Here is a 14805-nt window from a genome sequence, read left to right as displayed (position 1 = left end):
TGTAGCCCTTTCTGCCCTTTGGCGACGGTTCTTTCTTTTCCTTTGGGTCTTTCGGGGGCGCTGAGACTCGCAAAATCGAGCGTCTGCGTATTTCTTCACTTGCAAGTAACGGCGGACACTTCGGAGTAGCATCAAAACTTAAACCCTAACAGCTCAAGAGAGCTTGACATGCATTCCCTTCTCAACTTCCGCAAACATATCAACCAAGCATATTACTTGGTTGGGGAAAATTGTGTTTTTCTTGTCACATTAAAGGTTCCAAAACTCATACAATTACCATCTCAATTCCGATTTATGTAAATTCATAAACATCTCATATGAACCACCACAAGGTGACCAATGGTTGGAGACGAATTCTAGGTCCGTATTTCACACAACACGTCTTTGGTTCGATTCATGGCACCGGGAGTCATACGATGATGGTTAGGAGGGGTTGAAATGTCTCTATGAGTTTTCTCAGACCCTAAAAAGGGTTGACTGCTCGAATTCTACTCGAATTCTATGTAGCGAACAACTTTGATGAGAATTCAATTCCTCCTCAATCAAAATTGTTTTCAAATCCAACTCCTCGTCAAATCAATTATAAAATGTCAATTTTGGTTGATCTTCCAAACAAAAGGTTCTGTTTGAGTGAAGTGTGTTTTTCTTCAGTTTGGGTCCTAATAATTTAACTCTGTTTTCCTCTTCACATCCAACGTTCAAAAACTCGCGCGAGAGCCAGAGATCCATCAGATCACTCGCCGATAGAGAAAAGAGAGATGTCATCGCCGGTGAACGACCCGCGCCAGCCTTCCGCGGCGAAGCGCTACGTGCCGTCCGCCGTGCCGCCGCAGGATCTTCCAGTCGATTACTCCGGTCTCATCGCCGTCGTCTTCGGCATCGCCGGCGTCATGTTCCGCGTCCGTACTCTCTCTTTCTCTCGATTGCAATTTTGCTACTTTTGATTGGAATTTGCTGATGTTTGAGGTGTGATTAATTATTTGAATGTATGAATTTGCAGTACAAGTTGTGTTCTTGGGTTGCGATTATATTCTGTGCTCAATCGCTGGTGAACATGAAGAACTTGGAGAACGACCTCAAACAGATCTCCATGGCCATGATGTAAGGTCACAATTTACTTTTTACTTAATTACTTAAATTTTTCCTTGTAATTTCTGCATGATTACCGATTTACCAAAGCATTTGAGATTTGGAAGTTGTAAATTTCAGCTTTAGCTGAAAAATAATGACTCTCAGCATGTTTGGAAGTGCTAAATCGCTTTTCAGATAAACAGAAGCGCTTCTGACAACGTTTTACTGTAAAAGTTAAATGCTTTTGAGTTGGAAGAACCCTGGAAGTGCTTTCTAGAAAACCACCTACTTCATGAAGCACTTGGATTTTTATTAATTTTTTTTTACTTGCATTGCATCTAATAGAAGCGATTTCAGTAAAAGTGCTTATGGTCGAAAGTGCTTTCGAAATAAGTATTCCCAAATGGGTGTTGTGTTAGGCTTAAGACTTAAGTGCTACTTGTATTCACCATAATTTATGGGTTTATTTTATTATCCTTGAATGGATGTGATGCGATTGTGAAGTTTGTCATGTGTTTTGTTCTAAGATCTTTCCTGTTTCATGTGTTTTGTCTGACATACCAGGTTTGCTATTATGGGATTGGTAACCAACTACTTCGGACCTGCTCGACCGGGGACACAAAAGAGTTGAAATTTCTTGAAAGAGAATTGAGATGTAATGCTAAGCAGTTTCGCTTTATCTGATTATCGTTTTGTTTTTCATAGATGGAAACTGTCGTTTAAGTTTGGTGTCATCAATTTTAAGGAATAGTGTGCTTCTTATATCAATTCAATTGAAGTTTTTAGTTATTTCTTGATCTGCAGTCAATCTCTCTTTTGTTGCTTTTTCGTGCTAATGTTCCTGTTTATCTCAATGAGCTGGGCTATATATAGGCTAAGAGCTGTACTATGGTGAAACTGTTTCTGACAGGGCTCCTAATAGCAGATGAATTATGTAAAACTAACTGGCAGTTTATGTTTTGGGAATGTATTACATTGTAGCAGGGATGCATATTCGTCAAACCATTCTATTGTTTGGAATTGTCTGCATATTTTCAATTCTATATCGGCATATACTTTGGGATTATAAAGATATGTAGAATCATGATTCCAATCTCTTGACGTATTTTGTTTATTTAGTTTTTTTTACAATGCGTATCAGGTGACAGTGATAAGTTCCTCAACTGTTACAAAACGTTGTTGTCACAAATCTTATAGCAGTGGAAGGTGTGGCTGGCCTTCTGTTATATAGTTCTTGTTTTCTTTTTTGCACTTTATTGGATGATAGTTTATAGCCAATCATGCTTGTACTGTAAAACAATTCTCTTCCCTTTGTGCCAAATCTTGCATTTGATTCAACATGGAATTTTATGGCCATCTCTTGTCGTGCTGATCCCATGAATTTTGAGCTTTCAACATATTTTTCTGCAGAAAATCTGGAAGGGAAAATCTTCATCAAAGATGAATGACTGCTATTAAGTATTATTTATGTTCTTTCATGCAAAGATGATGTTGGTTTTTCGCATAACCAATGCCGAAAATGGATGAATGCTACTTTAAAAACTAATATATATTCCTGAAAATATTGCAATGCTTACTGGAGTAGTCTTTCACTTTAAGGTTGTATATATAGAGGAATGAAATATTTTCTTCGTCCTCGCTTTTACTTGTGAATTACTTTTCTGGGAAGAATTTCAGAGAGAAAGTGTGTGGAGATGGAACACAGACAGCTAACTTCCTCCAATCTGGAAAGACCAGAACAAGAAAAGGCTACCCGTGTTGTACTTGTTTCATACCCTATACAAGGACATGTTGCACCATTCATAAAGTTGTCGTATCTACTTGCCAGTCGTGGAATAAAGGTCACACTTGTGGTAACAGAGTTTTTACATGCACGTCTGATGGCTTCCCAACCGGAGTTGGATGGCGAGCAGTGTGATCAGGTCAGGCTTGTCGCGGTCCCTGATGGGTTACCAGAAGAAGATCCGCGAAGTGATGAACGCAAAGTGGGTGAGAGTATATTCAAAGTCATGCCTGGCCATCTGGAGAATTTGTTAAACAAGGCCAACCTGGAGGGTAATCAGGTGGCCTGTATCATAGCTGATGCAATTTTCGGTTGGGCTTTAGAGTTTGCTGAGAAAAGGGAGATTAAGTTGGCGATGTTCTGGCCATCTACCCCTGGAGGTTTAGCCTTGGCACTCAGCATTCCGAAGCTGATTGAGGCCGGGATTATAGACTCCAACGGTATGTAATTAAGTCTTTCAAAGCTTGAACTACATATATTTTAGCCTTTCTACTGTTAGCTAAAGTAGTGAACTAATTTTGTGATTTATTTGAAAATTGACTTCACAGGAACTCCAACAATGAAAGGGAATAAGATTCAACTGTCACCGGACCTGCCACCGCTGACTGATGGTGATTTGGTGTGGAGCTATCCTGGAAACCAGATTGCGCAGAAGATGATATTCCAGAGCTTATTTTCCATTCAACAGAACTTAGAAAAATGCTGCTGGATTCTGTGCAACTGGTTTCATGAGCTCAACCCCCTTGTTGGTGATACAATCCCAAACATTCTCCCACTGGGTCCATTACTTGCAAATGGAAAACCTGCCGGGACCTTCTGGCCGGAGGACTCTACTTGCTTAAGCTGGCTGGACAGACAACCTCCCAGATCAGTTGTTTATGTTGCATTTGGCAGCATTGCCAAACACAGCCAGCACCAAATTGATGAATTAGCTCTAGGCCTTGAACTTCTCGGCCGGCCATTCTTATGGGTTAACCGTTCAGCCCTCACCAGCGGCTCTTCTTCCAAATTCCCAGACGGGTATGAAAAGAGAATACCGGCGAGTCATGGAAAGATAGTTCCTTGGGCGCCTCAGGAGAAGGTTTTGGCTCACCCATCTGTTGCTTGTTTCTTAAGTCATTGTGGGTGGAACTCAACCATGGATGGCATCAGCACGGGCGTCCCAATCCTGTGTTGGCCGAATTTTGCAGATCAGTTTTATAACCGGAGTTGCATCTGCGACGGCTACAAAGTCGGATTGTGTTTGAACCCGGATGAGTATGGGATTGTTACAAGGCATGAAATCAGAAGAAAATTGGAAAATTTGATTGCTGACGAGGGCATAAGAGGAAATTCAATGAGGCTCAAGGAAATGGCTGAAGAGAGTTTGAGGAAGGGAGGGTCTTCTGCAAAGAATTTGGAAAGCTTCATTGAACACATCAAGCAATGAGGCATATTAACATATTAACCTAATGTTAGAGCATTGAACATCTGCATCTAAAGTCTTGAGTTTGATTCTCCCCCTCCTTCAGTACCGCTGGTATAAAAATAAAATAAAATAAAATAAAATAAAATAAAACAAAACCTAATCTTGGTCTTTGTTTAAAATGCATCCTTCAGCCTTACTTGGCTGCCTTCATTATTAAAAAATAAATTATCAAATGGGATATTGTTTTAGACACACAAAATTAATGTCATTGTTAACACGCTTTCAAATTTCATGTATAAAGGTCAGGCGTAATTGTATTAGAGTGTAAGCAATGATGTTAGTTTTGTGTATCTAAATAGTGCTCGCATGTTGTGGTGCTAATAAGATGTTAGTTTTGTGTATCTAGAGAGTTCAACTTGTATCGTATCGTATGACGTTGGTACACTACAACGGTGGTGTTAGGTGTCAATAATGTATGACATTGGCACGTTTTATGATAATTATGTCACGTGCCAATAATATAAGGACATGCAGAGAAAAATTAACACGTATTCTTATATTATTGGCACGAAACGGTTCCGCAATGGTGTACTGGTGACGTTAGTCAAAAGAGCATGGTTGATTATCGTGGTTATGTGCGATTTCACCATAACATAGTGTGTTCCTCGTAATTTCAATGTCCCTTCATAGGTAGAAGACTCTCTTCACTCATTCAATCTTTTTTTTTTTATCTTTTGGTTTTGGTAAAAAAGAAAATATTCAATATTTTTATTATCATTAGGGTTCTACAAAGAAAAAATCAAGTGCATGCACATGTTTTTTAATTTTTCTTTATGTGTAGTGTAGTTGTTATTATTATTTTTATTTTAATAATAGAATTAGTTGGTGACTTCATCACGACAGTCCACTTTTCTGAGAGTCAAGAAGATTCACATAGGCATTTCAGCCTCCCTTTAACCATCATCATGTGAATCACATGCGATAGGAATTGATTCCAGAACATGTCGCGTAGAATACGTGCCTGAAATTCATTCTCAACCACTTTTTTATGTGTAGTTATTAGTTAATGCATGAAGTGCTTTTTGAATGAATATTTTATGACTAGTGGTCCATGAAATGTCCATCTCCAATTTTCAATGCTAAAATCATGAATTTGTGTACATTTCTATCCTATAACATTGAAAATCAATATGGTATGTTATTTCAACCTTTTATCTCATCAAATGTTGGGTCAGATGAAAAATACATCATGTCTAAGTTTTTATCAATTAAATTATTGAAAAAAATTTAGACAATAATGTCATATACAATATAAAAAATTTCAGTTCACTTGCTATTATATTTATGTTAAGATATTGGAGGAAACTAAAAAAAATAAATTATAATACAAACCAAAGCCCACCGTGAGAATACTATCTTACACTTAATGAATTTTTTTTATTCCATCAAGTTCTAATAAAATAATCTTTACTTTTTTGACATATGCAGGTTTTCAATAACTCTTCCGACCAGAGAAACCTACCTAATCGGTGAGAACTCAGAAGCTTTTGGTTTTAGATGCAAACGTTGAGTTTATACATCTTGACAAATATGTTTTCAATAACTCTTGTTTGGCTTATGACGTAATCATGCGCTCTTTATATTTCCTTATATTTGTTGTGACGGTTTCTCAACTAAAAAAAATCTAAAAATAAATGTGATGTCCTTTTTGGTGGTTTAAAAAAATAATTAGTATTTCTCTAATTGTTTGTTTTTAATTTCATTTTGGTGTATGAAATTTTTTGGGTAAATTACATTTTACTTCCAGTGCAATAACAATCTCATACAACATGTTTAAACATTTCAATTCCACACACAACCTTATATTTAGTTACAATTTCATGGAAAAAGATCAAATCATCGTTGGATCCTTTTCCTGGGGATCATAGGGATCTCGTGATCGGGACCGTCCATCGTGCAGTCAGAAATCATTTTAAATTTTAAAATTTAAAATTAAATATAAATAGTACATAACGAAAATTGACTGCACAATGTACGATAAACGGTCGTGATCACGAGATCCTTATAATTCCCAGAAAAAAGATCCGACGAGAATCCTTTTCCCGATTCATACATCTGTCTCATTTTCCGCCGATTCTTAATTGCCTACATAGGGTCCCACTCTATTTCCAACTAGACTTCCACAGTCTCACAACCCAAATAAAAAACACACCTTCATCAATAACCAATTTAAAAATCAAATTACTATTAAATTTTAAAAATTAAATTAACATGATTTTTTTTAAAGGAAAACTAATAAAAATGACTTGAAAACTTTGAGTTTTAAACGATAAGGACAAAATAAAAGGTAAAGTAAATAGTTCCATGATTGACTTTTTAGTGTAAAAATGTAATTTTTCGTTAAAGTGAACAGTACCGGAGCTTTTCGTTAAAGTTCCATTTTTTGAGTTCTTGTGTCTTGGGCTGATGAACACTGAAACTTTCTTGGTTGTCTCTTCTTCTTCCCGTCATCTTATGCACATGTCACAAACTCTGTCTCGAACTATAAAATTACTTCAATCCAATATTCATTCATCGCTTGCAGATGGTAGCAGTGGTGTGGCATTGCTAATGAGTCCTAGCAAGAACATGGTGCTTGGGCAGGATCAGTGTGGGAGTGGAAGACGGTTGCATCAACGAGGGAAGGGGACTTGGGCATCATTTTCCTGTGCTTCCCATTTGTCTATCTTCCTCTGCTTCCCCATTTTCCTATCAACATCAATCGTGACTAAAACTAGATACAGAAGTTCGACGGCGATCGGAACGTGAATCTATATTTGCATAATAAGAAAGGAGAAGGTGGCTAATTTGTCCAGGCTCTCCTCATCCCCAAATCTCCAATTTCGTAAAAAAATCAAAACCCTAGAATTTATCAGCAAGCAAACCAATCCCAATTTGTCATCATCTAATCATTTAATAAATGCAGTTCCCCATGTATAAGGCGGGATAGAAGTGCGACGCCGAGTTCTGCTTCTCAAGGAACAATTTGGCCCTCGCCCATTAAGCAATTGCCATCCAATTCTGAAAAAGACATGGAAGACTTAGAAATAGACTCTAAAAGACATTGAGTACCAAAAAATCTGCTCCTCCAAGCAACATGAAAAAGACATGGAAGACTTAGAAATCTTTATATACTAAAACTCAGTCCCCCGGGGCACTGTGGATGACCAGTGTGCTGACCATTTTGCCCCTGGGTTTCTCCTTGGTTTCCTCCTTTGTGACCTGCTTTGCACAGTGAGATTACGTTTTTCCCCATTGGATGCACGTGTCGACCATCGCTGTGCAACGCCTGCTCCTCCACTTTTCTTCTCCCTTTTTCCCTTCCGTTTTCATTTTTCCCACGCGTCGATCATCGATGGACCTGCTTTCGCGTCTCTCTCTCTCGCCGTTCTCAGTTCTGCTATTCTCAACTCTAGCGTCGTGTCTCCAAAACGGCGAATTTTCTCGCCCTCCAACCTTCCATCTTTCTCTCAGGAATTATCGACAACGGTGCAATTAGATCCGATTCAATTTGTTACCCAGAAACGTTGGCGTTTCCTGGTAGCTTTCTCAGTGTGGGTGTTTTAATTTTTCTTTTGGGTTTTAGATTTGCAGATGGGTTTTGTGTTTATGTTTGCTTTTTGTGATTCTGTTTGTAGGCTTGGATCCTCCTCCTCATCCTCCTCCTCTTCCTCACCCAAACCAGCAGTCCCAACTTCGATTGATACTGACGGAAACACCACGAATTGAGGCGCAACACCAATACTGTAACAATTATAAGAAAAGAGCTCCAAACCCGCAAAGGTTTTTTTTTTGGGTTCTGGGTTTTGAGCTGTTTGGATACTGAGAATCAGTTTTTCATTTTTTTTTGTTTCTGGGTTGCCTACAATTAAGAGAATTAGGGAATGGATATAGCGTGAATTTAAATTCTGGGATATTGCTTGAGGAAAATCTTGGATTTTTTTAAATTTTTTTTATTTCAATGAATATTTGTATTGATTCACTGACCTCTTTTTTATTTAGTAGGGGAAAAGGGAATAAGGCAATTGAATGAGCGGTTTGTACAGTAGCTAAGTACATAAAAGTATATATTTTCTCTGTGTGTGTTTGTATCGTTTGTTTTGATTATGATTCCCTCCCTATTTCTGCAATTTTGTGCATTGGGCTTTCTGAGATTTATGATTTGATATTTTTGGTTAGTTTTTTTTTTTTTTTTAATGGAATTTGTTGTTTGGTCATTGCTCTAATTACAATTGATATACGTGTAGAAGTAGGATTACAAATAAATAGCAGCATGTGAACTAAATACAAAACAATCAAGATTGAACTTGATCTGCAACAGCCGCATCGTCTGAGGAATCCGTGTTGGAACAGAACTGTATTTGTGCAGGTAGTATTGTAGTCGGTTTATCGTTATTTGTACCCAGTAAGACCTAATGGACAATAAATTCTCTTATAAGCATGGGGAAAGTAGCGAAATCCAAGTTTTATTCTCTTACATCTGCCTGTGTTTCCAGATCTTGCAAACGTATTTGAAGTGTTGTTGCCACAACTTCTGTTGTATCCCAATCCTTTTGACGCTTTATACGGAGAGGCTACAGCTTTAATGATGTTTTACCAAGCTGCTTATGAACAAAGAGTTAAAGGTCTTGATTGCTTTTTAGGTACGTGTCTCCCTGTCATTATGCATCTGTTTTCCATCGTTTTTTACTTAAGTTTTGACTTTAGTGTATTCGTGTCGTGATTAGTGCTAATTAGAACATGGATTCTTCAACAGCAATCTTTTGAGTAGTGTGAAGTCTTTTGTTACATTATAGTGCTACTCTTACACCTGCAGATGTTAAGTGTGTTTGAGTTGAGAACCTTGCATTCTGTTACGTTTTGAGAAGTAAACTTAAGTTGACAAAAACAGAATGGTTATCAAATGGGACCTTGATTTCTGCATAAAAATGAGTTATAATGTGCATTATCGAATACTAAGTTACATATTTTCTTTAGTTGTTTCCTCGAGAGCATTCCAATGCATCACTAAACATGATTATGCAAGCAAACATTGTATTGTATTTAACTAATGTTACTAAACTCAAGCAGCAATTGTCATTGGACGTGCGTTCGAGCCACAGGTTTTCCCAAAATTAGATCGTTTCTAATTCCGTTCTGCAATCATGTTGTGTTTGTCTGTTTTTAATTGTTGGTGCAAGCTTGAAGGAGATTGTCAAAAATTGGACTGACTCCTCCAACAAAGCTATCAACCGCCTCCTTGCCCAAGGTGCTCCCCCCTCTCTTCTGTCCTCACTTTGTCTCTAAAATCTTCTCTCTCGATACTCAAGATATCATTCCTCACTTGGCCAAAAATGATAGATTATCCCTCATGATGTGTTTTCCATGTTTGAATATTTTGTTCATTGAGCGTCAAGTGTTTTCTTTTTGTGTATAAGAATATCTCATTAACTCATTGTTTTCTCTTTCCTGTAGGTGGTACAATAGTTCTATCCGATCATGGTCGCTATTTTTCAAAGGATGCTGTGGAATTTCAAGATTGAAAACCGCTGGCTTTCAATCTTTTAAAACAAATTACCTTTGTAAGGTATCAAAACTATAATTTTTCTATAGCAAATAAAATTCTTTCCTTTACTATGGTAATTTTATTTAGATTAATTAATGTTACACTGATACTAACTCAAATTTATACACTGCTATAAGATCAATTTGTAATCCCGCAGCAACGCGCGGGCATTAGTTGCTAGTAGACTCTAAAAGACATTGAGTACTTGAAGCTAACTAAAGACTTGAGGCAAAACCGAGCATAAAGGCGCTCTAGGATTCTTTATTGTTATTGTTGTATATAATCAAATTTTACCTGGAACAATCGATCGATCATCATATAACTCATGGATCTGATCGGATCATATAACAGATTTTATAACAGATTTTAGAGTGTTAATTATGCCATGCATATATACATACATCATGTATAGACACTGAGCAAACAAATTAACCATACGAAAATATTTGTTCTAAAAGAACCAAATATAAACCATCACAAGTATATATACCTAGATTCTTAGGATGTCCGCCATAGAATCCAAGAATCCAGCCGCATCGACCTCTCGAATTTCCTGTGCAGCTGGTACAGGCCGATGAAATACCTTGTTCATTAGATAATGAGTGACCAACTCTTCATCCGTTGGCATAAACCTAAAGCCGACCGGCAGCTAGTCTGAGTTGATGATCATTTCCGAGTCCGATTAGCCGACGACGGATCAAATAATCTGTGATCTAGCTTGGAAGAAATGATCTCGGAGGTTGTGGTGGCACAGAGAACTCAAGTAAGTTTAAGCTGGAATGATGCATATATATAGCTAGAGAGATAGTAGCTTGTGTAGGTGGCAGGTTTGGAGCTAGTGAAGGTAATTGAATCCTAGTATAACTTTGATTACAAAGACATAACCAAATACACCTTTTTTTCTCTTAATTTTGTTGTCATTTTCTTGTGTCTCATCTCCGAATCTCAAAATCCAGGGTAGACGGACTCAATAATCCGGATCATTTAAGAGAGAGAAATGAGGGTGTGATTTTTTATGTGAGGTGAGCAAGTGAAATTAGGTTAATGAGGACCGCATGATTTAAATTGAATGTTCCAAATTCTAAGTCCATCAGCTTCGGAATTTGAGATTCGAAGATGATCTCAATACGCATATACTTGGAAGCTTTTGAGCTTAAAGTGGTGTTTAGTTTTTGACTTTATTTTTCAGTGGGATGGATATATCTTGAGAAAAGAGACCTAGTCAATCAAGTCTTTGTTATACGTACATTCTTAACCCAGGAAAAATGAAATCCTACCAATACACAACCAAGCAGAAGCTTTCAAAATTTGAATACATATTTTTCTTAAGCGTGTTTCTTCTTATTCCATCACATTTTTACCTGATAAGTTTTTTTTTTTTAATTAATTAATTAAATTTTTTTAACAAACGTTCTTATATAGTTAAGTCCCCCGTACAGATAACTTGTATTATTCGATTAGCGCTTGGAGTTCAATGGCGGAGTTAGAAATTTTTCATCGGGTGGGCTAGGTTAAAGATTAAAATTTTATAAAAAAAGAAACTTGATACTGCATTTTTCACATTATCAACTAACTTAAGAAAATTTTCACAAGGTGAGCTAAGAATTTTCGTTATTCAAACAAATTCAAATTTGTACATGTACAAGAAGAGATGAGAAAAAAGATGTGAGAAAAAAAATGGTTTGTAAACTGTATTATATAATTGAACCGAGAGAATTCGAATCAGTAACTAAATATATGATGGACTAGATTCGAAATCAGTAAAAATTACATGTAAAATTTTATTTTTTATCGAAAGCTACCTGGGCTACAGCCTTGGGTAGCCCTTAATGTGTCTCCGCTAGTGTTGGGGCTAAATGGCAAGGCCGTCCTTTTCATTTGGTTGACCCAATATAACCGTGTCGAGGTTGAGTTGGTAACAAACAATGTTTGGATGTAGTTTTAAAATGGCAAAAAATGCTTTTGATGAAAATATTTTTGGAACCAATCATTCGTAAAAATGCACGTGAATTATGAAAAAAAAACACTTGAAGTGCTTCTTGCAAGAAGAACTAGTTGGAAGCACATAACTGGTGCTTCTTGTAAGAAACAATTTAACTGTTTTTGAAACCCAAATCATTTTATCTAAAAACACTTTTAGTCATTTTAAAAGCACTTCCAAATAAGTCCATATGATTCATGACTTCATAGGCCAATATGAGATTTGATTATAATTTTAAGGACGCTAGTATAATTACAGGGTAGAGCTGTCCATACACTTCTTTTCACCTCCCACACACTTTTCTTAATTTTTGCTCGTCGGATTGATGAATTGAAGAAGATTAAATGATATAAATTAACATGGGGTAAGTGGAAGGGTAAAAAAAGATGTACAAATAGCACCATCCTTACAAAAATGTTCTTTTAGTCACTAGGTGATGAATGAATGCAAGGTCACTCTCCATTAAATTGGATATTATGTTGAAAAATAAATTAATACTATAATCTCAAATCTTAATATCAAATTCAAAGATAGGTGATAAAAAAAACCTCGATAATATGTAAGCCTATGTTTTTGACCCACAATACTTGGGCTTGAGCCTACCGTAGTACCAAAAACCCAAAACTGATTTAGTTGGGCTCAAATATGGACAATGTGAAAGAAGCCCAATCTAAGATTCTAAGAAAAAATAACGGTATTCAGCACTACGGTTTGATGATATTTCTCTTCATTTGGAAGTGGGAGGTGTTATATTCTAATTTCATGGATGGTGAATTCGATACCAAATTAGGTTGCCCATTGTGTGGCTTAGTCGAACTTCCCTTTTCCTTAGTGTAAAAATATCGATGTATTCAACAACCAAAAAAAAAAGAAAAAAAAAAACGAACGGGGTTGGGGCTAAAACTGTACTTTCCAATTGGGATTAGTATGCTTCAACAGCGGAACCACATAAAACCCTAATCCCAAACCCTGGTGGCACTCCTCTCATACGCACAAGCCAGAGGAAGACTCGGACGTGCTCCGCCGCAGCAGCCAGCAGCAGAAGGAGAAGGTGAAGCAGAGATTTACGTAATCGGAAGATGGAGGCGGCGAGAACAGTGAAGGACGTGTCCCCCCATGAATTCGTCAAGGCCTACGCCGCTCACCTGAAGCGCTCCGGCCGAGTCAGTCTCTCTCTCTCTCTCTCTCTCTCTCTCTCTCTATATATATATATATATATTTATGTATATATGTGTGTGTGTGTGTGTGTGTTTATATATATTGTAGGATCGATATACTTGTGAGATTCATAGATTGCAAGCTTAGATAATCGGAACATGAGGTTTGGATTTTGGTTCTGCAGCATTCGAATTTGTTACTGTTTGTATACTGAAATAAGTGTAATTTGTTAAAAAATAGGGGGCTGCGTTTGTTGTGGAGTTTGTTGGATCTCATGTATCGGTCAATTTGTGTGTGATATGAATAGAGGAAACTGAATTTTGGCTTGTAAGGGGAACACGAAACTGTTGAACTAAAATGCTTTGATTAACATCGAATTCGATATATGTCATCTTCGCTATCGAGCGGTGCTTTATGGAAACATAGTAGAGCCTCTGAAATTGCTTTTATATTTGTGTTGTTTTGGTCTTTGAAAGGCTTGCTAGCAATTAAGCATGTTATAGTTGTTTCTGTTTCTCAGTTTCTTCGAGTGAACAAAAATTGCATACAATGTGCGTAAACTATCCTTACGTAGCCCCTTTAGTTGCGGCCATCAGTAATGGATGCTAGACGTTATATCTTGCGCTCGCTCTGGCTCAAGTTCTTTAGTTTTGTTGCAAAAAAAAATCTTATTTAGCTGGTGTTTCGTTTTTTTTTTCCATTTCTGAAAACAAAAACGGAAGTTCTTATAGTCACGTGATATCCTTGAAGGTAGAAACGTAATTGCCAGCAGGTTTACTTTGTTTGATGATTTTTTGTATATGATATCTCTTCACTCGCTAGTAGGTTTACTTTGTTGCCCCTTTTCAATGAGGAGTCTCTTCTCATTTTGTTTTGTATCGCCTGATAGATTGAGCTTCCTGACTGGACCGACATTGTGAAGACCGCTACATTCAAGGAGCTTGCACCATACGACCCTGATTGGTACTACATCAGATCTGGTATGTGGAATTCTCTATCCCTTTCTCCACGTATGCACAAAACCTTCCACTAGTTTTGGTGTGATAAAACTGTTGACTGTGTGTAGCTTAATCCGAATTTAATTATCTTTGCAGCATCCATGGCAAGGAAAATCTACTTGAGGGGTGGTCTTGGTGTAGGTGCCTTCCGTAGGATTTATGGAGGAAGCAAGAGGAACGGCAGTCGCCCGCCTCATTTCTGTAAAAGCAGTGGCGCTATTGCTCGTCACATCCTTCAACAATTGCAGAGGATAAACATCATTGACGTTGACGCCAAAGGGTGAGTTCCTTTCACATAACCCTTGGTTTCATTATGACAAACGACAACATGAATTGAAGTTTTTGGCAACTAAACTACTTGTATTCCTGTGTTTTAGTGGAAGGAAAATCTCATCTAATGGCCAGAGGGATCTCGACCAAGTTGCTGGACGGATCGCTGTCGCAATCTAAGCGGGTTACGTGAAAGTCTTGATTATGGATGCAAAACAAGTTAGAGAACTTTTTACAGTTTTGCTTGAATGAGTAGATATAGGAAGGATTTTGATGTGTTGTGTCCTGGCACTTTTATGATCATGAACATCGCTTCCTTTGTTAGTCGGTTTAATTTTGAAGTGCTATGTTGAAATTGGCTTTCTAGAGGTCGCACTTGGTGCGATGGCAAGTGCCTTCGTCCATGAGCGGTAGGTCTCAGGTTCGAGACTTGGGAGCAGCCTCTCCATAAATGGGGGTAAGGCTAGCCGACATTCACCTCTCCCAGACCCTGCGTAAAGTGGGAGCCTTGTGCACTGGGTACGACCTTTATGTTGAAATTGGCTTTCTCAA

At 37.6% G+C, this 14805-nt stretch overlaps 2 protein-coding genes and 1 long non-coding RNA gene across 5 annotated transcripts; all 3 read left to right on the top strand.

Moving 5' to 3' along the window:
* Positions 1-573: 573 nt before the first annotated feature.
* On the top strand, positions 574-4441 carry LOC126626953 (protein Asterix-like). Of its 2 annotated transcripts, XM_050296364.1 has the most exons (4): positions 858-899; positions 1001-1106; positions 1636-3294; positions 3403-4441. In XM_050296364.1, exons 3-4 carry the CDS (start codon positions 2766-2768, stop codon positions 4281-4283), a joined length of 1410 nt encoding a protein of 469 aa, XP_050152321.1. In that variant the 5' UTR covers positions 858-899; positions 1001-1106; positions 1636-2765; the 3' UTR covers positions 4284-4441. The 2 variants fall into 2 exon arrangements, with proteins under 2 accessions (XP_050152322.1, XP_050152321.1); XM_050296365.1 differs by lacking the exon at positions 3403-4441 and having other exon boundaries at positions 574-899; positions 1001-1101; positions 1636-1860.
* Positions 4442-7974: 3533 nt separating this feature from the next.
* On the top strand, positions 7975-9907 carry LOC126626862 (uncharacterized). 2 transcript variants are annotated; one of them, XR_007624794.1, is made up of 5 exons: positions 7975-8084; positions 8549-8670; positions 8798-8926; positions 9372-9549; positions 9756-9907. It is a non-coding gene; the product is annotated as an uncharacterized LOC126626862 (long non-coding RNA). The 2 variants fall into 2 exon arrangements; XR_007624793.1 differs by having other exon boundaries at positions 8798-8944.
* A 2877-nt stretch (positions 9908-12784) lies between these two features.
* On the top strand, positions 12785-14618 carry LOC126626317 (40S ribosomal protein S19-3-like). The gene is made up of 4 exons (XM_050295608.1): positions 12785-12990; positions 13875-13965; positions 14080-14263; positions 14361-14618. The coding sequence occupies exons 1-4, from the start codon at positions 12907-12909 to the stop codon at positions 14431-14433; spliced, it is 432 nt and encodes a 143-aa protein (XP_050151565.1). The 5' UTR covers positions 12785-12906; the 3' UTR covers positions 14434-14618.
* Positions 14619-14805: the final 187 nt, after the last annotated feature.

Source organism: Malus sylvestris, chromosome 6 (assembly GCF_916048215.2).
Source record: "Malus sylvestris chromosome 6, drMalSylv7.2, whole genome shotgun sequence".
NCBI classification, from domain to species: Eukaryota; Viridiplantae; Streptophyta; class Magnoliopsida; order Rosales; family Rosaceae; genus Malus; species Malus sylvestris.
The sequence above is the reverse complement of the archived record's forward strand: the minus strand, read 5'-3'. Positions and strand labels throughout refer to the sequence as shown.

What these genes read in the sequence shown, in the direction of transcription:
- LOC126626953 (XM_050296364.1), top strand. Translation starts at nt 2,766, where the DNA reads ATGGAACACAGACAGCTAACTTCCTCCAATCTGGAAAGACCAGAACAA. An exon ending in CGGGATTATAGACTCCAACG is followed by an intron (nt 3,295 to 3,402) that starts GTATGTAATTAA and finishes TTGACTTCACAG; the next exon opens with GAACTCCAACAATGAAAGGG.
- LOC126626317 (XM_050295608.1), top strand. Translation starts at nt 12,907, where the DNA reads ATGGAGGCGGCGAGAACAGTGAAGGACGTGTCCCCCCATGAATTCGTC. An exon ending in ACCTGAAGCGCTCCGGCCGA is followed by an intron (nt 12,991 to 13,874) that starts GTCAGTCTCTCT and finishes ATCGCCTGATAG; the next exon opens with ATTGAGCTTCCTGACTGGAC. An exon ending in TTGGTACTACATCAGATCTG is followed by an intron (nt 13,966 to 14,079) that starts GTATGTGGAATT and finishes TTATCTTTGCAG; the next exon opens with CATCCATGGCAAGGAAAATC.